The 12343-nt window shown below is 43.1% G+C and overlaps 1 protein-coding gene across 1 annotated transcript in view; it reads right to left on the bottom strand.

The window, feature by feature from the left end:
• The window catches only part of LOC144667999 (putative E3 ubiquitin-protein ligase HERC3), a 66797-nt gene that overhangs the window by 40451 nt on the left and 14003 nt on the right, over positions 1 to 12343 (bottom strand). Inside the window, exons 6-13 of the mRNA XM_078529738.1 lie at positions 11959 to 12089; positions 10965 to 11119; positions 9713 to 9789; positions 9062 to 9162; positions 7997 to 8056; positions 5943 to 6048; positions 878 to 1070; positions 223 to 380 (exon numbers count right to left, since the gene is read on the bottom strand). Coding sequence (XP_078385864.1) covers positions 223 to 380; positions 878 to 1070; positions 5943 to 6048; positions 7997 to 8056; positions 9062 to 9162; positions 9713 to 9789; positions 10965 to 11119; positions 11959 to 12089 — 981 coding nt within the window. The remainder of the gene's footprint in view (positions 1 to 222; positions 381 to 877; positions 1071 to 5942; positions 6049 to 7996; positions 8057 to 9061; positions 9163 to 9712; positions 9790 to 10964; positions 11120 to 11958; positions 12090 to 12343) is intronic.

Raw genomic sequence — 12343 nt, 5'->3', positions numbered from 1 at the left:
TCCAAAGGCATGGGTGAAAAGCAAATGGCAAATGATAGTGCAAGGAGGGTGCAGCAAGGTGACTGGTTGAAGAAGTCGGGTTTCAGGGTTCATTTGAATATTTTGGAGTGAGGAAGCAAGAACGTGAGTTCCCCAGCAGGGACACAAGCCGGCTAAAGGTGGAACAAAGTGAAGAGACACTCAAAATAGGGGTCCAGAGTAATAAGATAAATTCGTGCATACCTTGTACAGTATTTGTAAAATTTTTAATGAGTCATGCAGTTGGGAGTTGTCCTTTGAAGTGTCCGCCATAGCGAGTTGAAGATGTTGCCTTGATTCTTTTTGATACATCCTCACAAGGCGCATGAAGAAATAATAAGGCATCGTACACCACCAGCACTCTAGTCAAGAAAGAGCACGGAAATGTTCACGCAAAATAAAACACAGATCAGACGGTAAACCATCAAAGCAGCAAAGAGAATGATGAACTATAAAGATAGAACGGTGGGTGCCATCTTTCAAACAATCTTGCCACACATTTCATTGGGGGTGCTCCTGATCAGCTGCCTTAACTTCAGCAGAGACTGTGTTTACATGGTGTTTCCACTAAAGTGGCGCATCAGTGCTTGAGTACCTTATCCGATTTTGACCACCTAAGACTTCAGTCCCTGAAGACGGTATGGAAAGACAGATAAAGTGGTATTTCTACAATGTCTTTCACAGTCTCAGAGCACCATAAAGTATTTTACAATCAATGAGGTATTTTTTGAAGCATTGTCATTGTTGGAATGTACGAAATGTGGAAGCCAATTTGATTTCTGATTTATTTGCTTTTAATTGTGACCATAAGCGCTTTTAATTATGTTTAAATGTTTAAAATAATGTTTGAAAAACTTACCAAGAGTTTTAAAATAACTTTCTTCAAGTGAGAGAATGGCTTTGGTTAAGGAGTCCGTCAGCATTGCTGTGTCCCTTGGATCTTTCAGCACAGCGATGAGTTCTGGCAGAATAATGTAAACTCGCATTGTTTCCACACAAGTCGGAGATCGAGGCAATGATGGGATCAGGTAATTCTGTACTGCATTCTTCACCTGTAAAATCGTGAATGTCAGAAGCAGGATTGTAACTCCTTTATAATACCTAAAATCCACTTTACCCACCTAGTGCAATAACAATAAAGAAACAGGAGCAGCAGTAGACCGTATGGCCTGTTGAGCCTGCCCCGCCAATCAATATGATCATGGCTGATCTTGGACTTCAATTTCACTTTCCCGCCCGCTTATCATAACCCTCTAGAGACCAAAGCTTTGTCTATCTCAGCCTTAAATATATTCAATGATGACACATCCACAACCCTCTGGGGTGGAGAATTCCAATGATTCACAACCCTTCGAGTGAAGAAATTTCTTCTCATCTCAATTCTAAATGATCGGCCCCTTATTCTGAAACTGTGCCCCCTTGTTCTAGATTCCCCAGCTAGGGGAAAGAATGTCTCAGTCTCTACCCTGTCAAGCCTCTTCGTAATCTTGAATGTTATGATGAGATCACCACTCATTCTTCTAAATTCTAGAGTATATAGACCCAATTCACCTAGTCCCCCATCATAAGACAGCCCTTGTTTCCCAGGGGTGAATCTCATGATCCTTAGCTGCATTGGCTCCAATGCAAGTAAATCCTTCCTTAAATATGGAGACCAAAATTGTACAAAATAACCCAGGTGTGGTTTCACCAAAACCCAATACAATTGTAGCAAGACATCTTTGTTCTTGTTATCCAATCCAGGGTGACCAACTGTCCTGGATTTTCCAGGACCATCCCATAATCTGGCCTTTCATCTCCTATCCCAGATCAAGTCTTCCGGGAACATGTTTTCTCCTGGATTTCTTCTTCTGCTGGAAGCTTCCTTGTTGCACATGCACTGAGCCTGCATCGTATCTCGTTTGAGCTTGGGGATGTCCTGCCAATGGGTTCTGCTTCCAAGTAGGCAGAATCAATATTGTTGCGGTTCACGTGGCTATGGTTCTCCCCGCTCCGCCTGCAAGGCTTCTGCTCCCACCTCAGTGTTCCAACAGCAACCCCCCCAACCCCGGCCACCCACCCCTCCCCCCAACCTTTGAGGCTATGCCAGCACCTCCCCACCCCCTCGCCCAGTGTCAAGGCTCAAGGTTACACCAGCACCCCCATGGCAAAGTGCCCCTTATATTTTTCGACTGTGGTTTGTCACACAGTTCCAATCCCCTTGCAATAAACGCCTACATGCAACTGTTTTCCTGATTGCTTGGTTCCTGTACCAGTATGCTAATTTTTTGTGTTCCTTGTACAAGTACACCAAAGTCTCCCTGAATGTCATTATTTACATGTTTCATGCCTTTTTTTATTCTTACAAGCAAAGTGAATAACCTCACACTTCCCCCACATGATACCCCATCTGCCATCTTATTGCCCACTCACCTCACCTGTCTATATCTCTTTGTAGCCTCTTTGTGTCCTCCTCACAGCTTACATTCTCACCCAACTTTGTATTATCAGAAAACTTAGATACATGACTCTCTGACTCTTCGCCTAAATCATTAATATAGATTAATTAAACTCTGAAATGTGCTTTTTCTCATATTCCTTATTAACATCACAATGCAAAATCATTAAATTTCACAGGTGAATTCCCACAACAAAATATGTAACTGTACTGGTCGATCGCTGATTGCAATGCAGATGTTCATACATTGATGGGATAGTATTATAGTCAACAGGAATTCAAAGGAATGCTAACAGGCTTCCCCCATTCTCTGCTAAACATTTGCAGAGGTGAAAACTGCTGAATTTAGGAGGTTTGCATGTAATGATTCTTGAAGCAATCTTGAGGACTTTCAAGATCATAGAGAAGATTGTAAATGAAGAAGTGTTTTATTCTAAAATTTCAGCATCAGAATAAACAGAAAGATGTTTTAAGGTTTTGCAAGAGTAATGTTTTTCATTTTGAAAGCTGTTTTAAGGGTTGAGAGGTATTGTAAAACTTCCTGAAGTGTATCCAACAAGCATTTGATCAAGTGTGGCATCAAGGAGCCCGAGCAAAACTGGAGTCAATGGGAATCAGGGGGAAAATTCTCCGTAGGTTGGAATCATACCTAGCACGAGAGAAGTAGTTGCTGGAGGTCAGTCATCTCAGTTCCAGGACATCACTGCAGGAGTTCCACAGGGTAGCGTCCTAGACCCAACCATCTTCAGCTGCTTCATCAATGACCTTCCTTCCATTATAAGGTCAGAAGTGGGGTCAATCACTGATGATTGCACAATGTTCAGCATCATTCAGGCTCCCCAGATACTGAAGCAGTCCATGTTCAAATGCAACAAGACCTGGACAATATCCAGGCTTGGGCTGACAAGTAGCAAGTAACATTCGCGCCACACAAGTGCCAGGCAACGACCATCTCCAACAAGAGAGAATCTAACCATCGCCCCTTGACATTCAATGGCATTACCATTGCTGAATCCCCCACTATCAACATCCTGGAGGTTACCAGTACCAGAAACTGAACTGGACTAGCCATATAAATACTGTGGCTCCAAGAGCAGGTCAGGGGCGAGGAATCCAGCTACCTCCCGGCTCCCCAAAGCACAAGTCAGGAATGTGACGGAATGCTCTCCAGTTGCCTTGGTGAGTGCAGGTACAACAGCACTCAAGAAGCTCGACACCATCCAGGCCAAAACAGCCTGCTTGATTGTCACCCCTTCCACAAACATTCACTCCTTGCACCACCGACGTACAGTGGCAACAGTGTATACCATCTATAAGATGCACTGCAGGAATTCACCAAGCCTTCTTGCACAGCACCTTCCAAACCCATGACCACTACCATCTAGAAGGACAAGGGCAGCAGACAGATAGGAACACCACCACCTGGAAGTTCCCCTCCAAGCCACTCACCACCTTGTCATGGAAATATATTGCCGTTCCTTCACTGTCACTGGGTCAAAATCCTTCAACTCCCTCCCTAACTGCACCGTGATTGTCCTTACACCATATGTACTGCAGCAGTTCAGGAAGGCAGCTCACTACTACCTTCTCAAGGGCAATTAAGGGCATAAATTCTGGCCTAGCCAGCGATGCCTACATCCCATAAATGTATTAAAAAAAATGGGGGTTGTTCTATTCTGTGCTGGATTTAAAACTACAGATCAATGCAGGTTCCGAGCATCAAGCAACGATAATAATTAATGCTTATATAACACCTATAGCATATTAAAATGTCCCCTCTGTAACTGGGCATTTTCATGGTGAGTGTATTTTCCGGGCTCAAATTTTGCCTCATAAAGAACAAAATTATTGTTGTGAAAATAATAAATTCTGTGGTGCACTGTGGCTGTAAAGATTAGTTGTGTTATTTGGGACAAGGGGAGAAAGAAGGGGTGTATCTGAAAATTCATGAGGACAATATAGGAGGAGTAAATTAGTTTGTGAAGAGATAACATGTATTCCATTGGAAACTCCTGTTCTGAAATCCAGATCTGGTGTCCTGGGTGTGACACTTCATCAGCTCCAATGAAGGGTTTCACCCGAACACGTGAAACTTTCTTCCTCTTTTGATGACCTGCTTCCTGCATCTTCTGTTTCTATTCCAGCTGACAGCTCTGTTATCTAACAGCGAGTGTGGTGATTATAGGAAAGCACTAAAGCAACTGGTGGTGTTGAACTGGTCGAAGGCTGTACTGTAAAACAGGGTTGCGTTGAATCAGTAACTTTACATTGCTGCATTGACTTCGATTGAAAAGGAAAGAAGGCTTGGTGTAAAAACGATCTGCTGATTCACGACAATCTTGTTTGCCCCTACTGCTAAAGACCTATTTCACCTTCTGTACACTTCAAATATTTTAACTGCAATTATGCACCTTCGACAGCTCCATCCAAACCCATGACCTCTACCACCGGGAAGGACAAGGAAAGATGATGCATGGGAACACCACCACCTGCAAATATCCCCCAAGTCACACATCATCCTGACTTGGAAATATATCGGCCGTTCCTTCACTGCCGCTGGGTCAAAATCCTGGAATTCCCAAACAGTACTGTGGGTGTACCTGCACCACATGAACTGCAGCGGTTCAAGAAGGCAGCTCACCACCACCTGCTCAACAGCAGTGAGGGAAGGGCAATAAAAATGCTTGCCTAGCCAGCAAAGCCCAGGTCCCATGAAAGAATTTTTAAAGAAATTTTGCCCCTGTGAATGAATAAACTCAAATATTTGTAGTTATTGATGTAAATCCCACAGCATCTTTAATCACAATATTATGACGTCAGATTAACTATGGTGAGAGAACCTTTTGGCAAACAGAATAGGACATGAGGGCTTGGAGTAACATCACATCAAGCAGATTTACACACTGCTGTCAGACATCAAGTAATGTTTCAGCATCTTTGCCAAAATACCTGCACAATGAAATCCTGTCTTATTGAATTTGAAAGGGTTGAGCTTTTGGCTTAATAGTAGCATTCCTGCCTCTGAATTAGAAGGTTCAGGGTTCAAACCCCTCTCCAGACATTCCCAGTGAGTGGCTCTGAATCCTGGGTTGCTATCCAGCAGGATACTCAGGTCCAGTGGGTGGTTCTGCTCCCTCACTACACAAATTGTGGAAACCCATAGAAACTCCTGGTTATTTAGGCCTAACCAGACTTGTGGCTGTCATAAAAGATGATTACAGCAGCTTATATCTAAGTAGTGCCTTTAACATAACAAAAATTCCCAAGACGTACCACAGATGTGTTATGAAACAAAATTAAACACTGGGCCACGTAAGGGAATATGAAGGTGGATGATCAGCAGCTTGGTCAAAGAGTTGGGTTTTAAGGAGCATGTTCAAGGAAGAAAGGGAGGTAGAGAGTCAGAGATGCTTAGGGAGGGATTAAAGTGCGTTCCAGCACCTTAAGGTGTAAGAAACTCTAGGTACTCTGGCGTCATTAATATTACCTTTTCCAATAATGAGAGATCTTTAGCCAATTTCATGAAGCCCAGATATATCGCGGACGTATCTAGACCAGACACCTCTCCATTTGTTTTGAAATGGCCATCCTTGCTGTTTTGAAAGATATCAAGAATGATAATTAATGTATTGCAGAAACAATCTGGCATTGTTCTTGCTTTTATAATGTGACTGCAGGTTGATTTGAGGTACTGGTTCTTTGCGCTGACCCAAATCCATACAGTGGTCTCAAACACAACGTGCTGGAGCTCAAACTCTCAGGGTGGGGAATTTTCAGGTCCCGCCAAAGGTCAATGGACTTTTGGCTGCCTCTCCAAATTTTCCATTCGCGCCAGCGATGGTTCCAGCTGCAGGGGGGACTGCAAAATCTTGGCCTCAGTCTCATTGGGGTAAATTTTCACCTTCACCACCTGGGCAGTGATCTGGTAAATCGGGCAAAACTCATACAGCCCTCCTTCCCTCACTCCCTGCCTGGTACCCACTGCACTGAAAATGTTTTCCATGGCATGATAAGATTTGGGTCGTATATTGATCATCATTCAACCTCATTCCATCTCGTGGAGTACAGGTCTTCCACCAATTAATATGATTTTGGGAATCTACTTCCAATGCAACAAACACAACTTGCATTTATGTGGCATCTTTTAATGTAATAAAACGTCCCTAGGGGCTTCATAGGAGCGTCATCGGACAGAAATTTGACACCAAGTCAAACAGGAAATTAGACCGGTCGATCCAAAGCCGAGACAAAGAGGTGGAGCACCTTTGAAGGAGGAAAGGTGGTGAGGCACTGAGGTTTAGTGAGGGAATTCCAGAACTCAGGCTGTAGGCATGGCCATCAATGGTGGGGTGAAGGAAGTTGGAGATGCACAGGAGGCCAGCATCAAATTTTCTTTCAAAACGCTGAAGTCTCTCAGCTGGTTAAACTACTTTGTGGCAAAACAGGGCGGTTCCCCTCAGAACTGAGGCAGGTCCCCAGTTCCACTGTAGATAGTCCTGGTGCCTGCCCGAAATATTTAGATGACTCATACCCAAATTCCTGGAGGAGAATTTTCTCCCAGTCGGGGGCGGGGTGAGTGGGTGAGTTGGGCGGGGTTGGGCATCGGCATGCACCAATTAAGTCCCGCCCAGTGTGACGCGCACTCAGAGGTGCTGTGCTTGTCTGAGTCGGGGCACAGAGCTGCCTCAGGGAGATTAGTTTAAGTGCAAAAAAATTTAATAAAGGAAAAAAATTTTTAAGACATGTCTCCTCGTGTGAAACTGTCACATGAACTGGGACATGTCTATTAATTTTATTAAAAATTTTTACAACACTTTTAAAAACCTCATCCCGCCCGTGGATGAGGTTCCATGAAAAATGCGAAGGCCGCCTGAGCTCTTCGTTTGCCCGCCCAACCTTAAGGTTGGTCGGGCAGCTCAGTTTATTGATTTAATTGAGAATTAACTGGCCTTAGTATGCCTGCGTGCCCGCCAAACTGAAAATCTGAATGGCACAGGGCGACGTCGGGATGCACGCCTGACGTCTCCACGCGTCATTTTATGCCTCGACGAGCAGGCCCCGCCCCCACTCGCCGGGCCGAAGATTCTGCCTCTGGAGGAGGAGTGGAGTTAAGGGTGCAAACTAATGGACAGCAATTGTTTGATCAGAGGAAGTTCTGAGTAACTCAACTCAAACTCAACTTGACTCTGGGGGATGAAGAGTGGGGGGGAGAGACAGAATCACCACTTAACAAAGCCTGATATCTCGACAGAGTATGGATAGGGCAGGTGTAATAACCAAATCTGTCCAGTAAATCAAGTGACATTTCTACACAATCCTTTAGCTTCTTCAACCTTCAGCTTGTTCAGTTGTATGAACTTCCTCAAGAAAATTGAGTAAAATAAACACCTGAAAATTAAGGGTACCCTCTTGACCTTTGACAAAAATGATTTAGTTTTGGTTTGGGCCTGTGGAATAAACCAATGAACTCAGATAGAATCTGTAACAAGTCTAATTAGGATATTCTGATGCTAATTGTTAGGCAATAAAACATTGGTTTACCTGACATCCAAGAAACTTCCACACACAGCTTGAGAAGAAGAAAATGCCCTAACGATTGCCCTGTAAATGAAATTCAGACAAATTTAATTTACGTTATTTTATTTTGAATGGAAAGAGATGCCTATGGTCCTTTTGAACGATGGACAATTCATTATTTTTTAAATGTTAAATACTTGTACTAATTTATAGGCAATTCAAATTCTCAGTAACTGTACAGCTGGATCCCGTGAAAGATATGTTTTTCACAGCCTTCTATATAACAAGAGTAAACAGAAATAGTGAAATGGAATTCTGTGCTAGAATCATACAAGAGGCATCTTCAACCTGGATTTTATTTAGAAACTGCATCAATTGAGCATGTAAAACTGAGATGAAATTTGTTGTAAAATGTAACTACAGTGGAACTTGCTGGTGGATGATTGAAAATTGTTGGGGAATTGAGTCCTCAGGTGTTGTACAGTACACCAATGTCCTCGACATGGCGTCCAACACAATGTGGATTATAAAATCAACAGAGGCTCCAGTTCACTCCTATGATCGAAGTCTGGCACAAGTACCATTGACCTCAGCTCCTGACCCCACCAGAGTATTCACATCTCCAATGGCTGCCTGAGGCATCTTGGGAACCCATCTAGTGGCACAACATTTGGAATGCTCTACCCCAAAGGGCTGTGGATGCTCAGTTGTTCAGTATATTCAAGGCTGAGATCAATCGATTCTTGGAACCTAAGGGAATCAAGGGATCGGGATTGGGCAGGAAAGTAGAGCTGAGGTTTAAGATCAGTCATGATCCAATTGGATGGTGGAACAGGCTCGAGGGAGTGTCTGGCTTACTCCTGCTCCTATTTCTTATGTTCTTAATAGATGTGTACCACAAGAGACTGGAACTTAAATTTTCTGATTTGAGATACTTTAACATGAGGATTAACCCATTTGAAATAGATGTATTAATGCCACACTTAACACCAACAGGTAATATCTATCATGTGTTTGCCAATAAAGTTAATGAAAAGTTCTGAAGGAAGTTATAAGGAAATTGGGGAAGGTAAACTGAAATTTTCTTACCTTGTTGTCTTTTTGCACATTTCCTCCTCCAGTAAACTGTCCACTGTCATAATTCTCTTCAAAGTATTGAGTAACGATTGGTCAACAGAGGGCAGCAAATTCTAGACAGAAAAAAAACCAAGAGCAATAAATGTCCATCTGTACACAAGGAACTCTGATAAGAAACACCAAATCTCCCCAGTAGAGACAATGCTCTTTCTCCTGCAATTCTCTTCCCTTCAAATTTATATTCAGTCACCTTTGAAAGTTACTATTGAATCTGTTTCCACCACACGTTCAGGTTGATTAAGCAATTAGATAATTAAATAATAATTACATCGGGGGGGCCCAGTTAGCTCAGTTGGCTAGTGTAGCTCAGTGTAATGCCAACAGGTGTCTTACCCAGCCCCTGGGAGTGGAAGGCAATGGCATCCACCACTGACCAAAAGCTGCTGAGGATAAACAGCTCAGAATGAAGCACCAGGAGACAACGAGGCCAGATCCTAACTGCAGGCGCAGCATGAATGAATGGAATTGAAATAAAAATGGAAAAGTTTTTTTTAAAACGTGAACCACAATTGTCTGAAATGTTTTTTTGAGCCCAAATGAATGGCCAATCCTGTATTGCAACAAACACCCCAGTGTGATCTTAAAGTGTACGTCTCTTCTTACCACTTCATCACGGCACTCTGCAAAACTTTGGTTTCCGCTTGCAAAAATTCTTCTCACAGCTGGTTTGGTTGTTTGGCCTGTCCAAATGAATGAATACAGGTTAAGTGGACAACAATGTTACTTCAAATATTGTCAGCCTGTTCTTCCCTATATCATATGTTAATATTACATCTGTGTCTCATTCCTGTCATATTCTTCTGTTACAAACTTCTTCCTCAATATTTGTAATGGAAAGTTCACATGTAATGAATGACACACTCATATGCCTGAAGATATTGCACTGTGCTAAGGGTGCAATTACAGTGTGACATGTTTACATAGGACAATTCCATTGTAAACATAGACAGAGGAATTTATAATGTCAATATAAATAAAAAATAAAGCCAAATGTACGAGTTTAAAATGAGGACTGATTTATGTCTGTACACGCTACTTCAGTTGTTCCCAACCTCTAAATCTCCTCCACCTGAAACTACATTTAGCTCGAATTCCCTGGGCAGGATTTTCCCCTTTTACCGGGTGGGCCCGGGAGCGGCTGCAATACGGACCGCCACCCGCGATCGGGCCCTGACCGCGATTTCACGCTGGCTGGCCAATTAACGGCCGGCCAGCGTGAAAGGTGCGCTGAGAAGCTCAGCGCTGCTGGGGTGTGGGGGGGGGTGGGCGAGAGGAGGGCGAGCATGGAAGTCTGCGCAATGCGCGGGGGAATGTGCACTGACTGCTCCCTGAGGGCACAGAGCTGCCTCAGGGAGCTGACGATTTGGACAAAGGAAAATAAAGCTTTAATAATTGATATGAACATGACCCCACATGTGACTCAGTGTTTAAAATGAAGTGGAAAATATTTTTTGCATTTTTTTTACTTACCATTGGAAACCGCAACCCGCCCGTGGATGAGGTTTCGTAAAAAATGCAAAGCCGCCTACACTATTCGCCTGCCTGCCAACCGAATGGTTGAGCAGGCAGCAAAAAATAAAACTTAATTAATAGTTTAAGGACCTTAATAGGCCTCTTAATTGTCGACGGGCGCACTGCCAACTCTCATACACACCCGCCTAACAGACGTATAATCCTGCCCCCTGTGTGCAATGCCACAGGAGGTTGACTTGCTTTATCTGTATTTTATATAAAATTAAATCAGTGCTGAAATTGCAGCAACCGCAGATCAACATTACATGCCAGTCCTCTTCAAATCTTTTCCATACAATCTATACAGTGGAGTTATAAAAGTATAGAAGTTTACATTGCTTACCATTTTCCACTCCACTATGGTCAGATGTGTCCAGTATGTTGACAGGAAGAGGCACTAACTGATCGCTGGTCTCTCTGTTTCCCAACTGCCCTTCCTCGCCACGGCCAAAAGAATAAATCTTACCAGACGATGGAACGAAGACAAGTGTGTGATAGCTGTTTAAAATATATATATGTATATCTGTAACTCTACATGCCTTTCCCCAGTGAGCTCCAAACAGTGCAAAGTCTCTGTTACTCTTAAAACATCGGTATTAGTCTCGGCTCAGTGCTTCAGGATAAGTAAGTGTGAATATTTACTCTTGCTGATCAGTAGGAAAAGTGTAATTCAAATTGATCAGCTCCATTTCCCACTTTGTTCTCACTCATCCCTCATTTTAATGCCATTGGCTCTGGTGGCAGATCAGGCTCTCTCCAGATCCTGTCAGAAGCCTCAATGATAAATGGAAATTAGGATTCTAGGGGATCCCGGTGGATTGCTAACCCACTCTCAAGTGGTATCTCAACCTGATAAAGCTACCAGGAAGCCAGTGGGACTTTCTGAGGTGCATTAAGAAAACTTTCCTTCGTGGGGGTCAGTCCGAGTAGTATTCCTCCTCCAGGCCCCTCAAGGAAAGTCCAGGCCTCCACTATCCCAAGCACCCAACCATCATTCTAACCCACACTCCCCACCCCTACGGAAATCTTGTTCCCGGCAGCCATATCATTGTGCCAGCCTGAATGTCCACTCACCATTCCTGGCTCTCATGCTAATACCATGCACTGAGACATTATTTATTTCCAAGTGAGGAATAAGGATCTTTTAGATTTTAATACTGGTAGTCTAAAAATGCCACTGAACTATATAGATAATAAATTAGTTGACCAGACTGCAAATGGCCATTAATGTTCAGTAACCAAAGAGCTGCATAAATTTAAATCTTTCTGGTTCACACATAAGAAAGAGTGAAAAAGATAGAGCTGCATTTTAATTTGTCGATGTCCTACAAACTCACCTCCCACATGCTATCTGAGAGACTTTATTTCCAAACAGGCAGCCGACTAGACGAGGTTTGATCTCATCCTCTGTAGAGTTGTGTCCAAGTTGCCCAAAACTCCCGGCCCCAAAGGTGAAAACAAGCCCATCCTAGAGGAGAAGACAATGACTTCAGAGCATGTAACATCTCATCACTAGGTAAGCCTTTGGTACTGAAATATCAGTGGTGTAGCGCCCTTTTATTCTTATTAACTAGTACACGTTATAATGTTTTCTGAATCTAGTGATGGAAAATTGTTACATTAACTAATTCTATCTTGTATAAGCTGCCACTTTCCAAATGATTAATATGTTCATTCTTCTCTCTGAGAGATCAGGAGTGAGTTCATCAAATATTTGTATGG

This window comes from Cetorhinus maximus, chromosome 1 (assembly GCF_964194155.1).
Source record: "Cetorhinus maximus chromosome 1, sCetMax3.hap1.1, whole genome shotgun sequence".
NCBI lineage: Eukaryota > Metazoa > Chordata > Chondrichthyes > Lamniformes > Cetorhinidae > Cetorhinus > Cetorhinus maximus.
The sequence above is the reverse complement of the archived record's forward strand: the minus strand, read 5'-3'. Positions and strand labels throughout refer to the sequence as shown.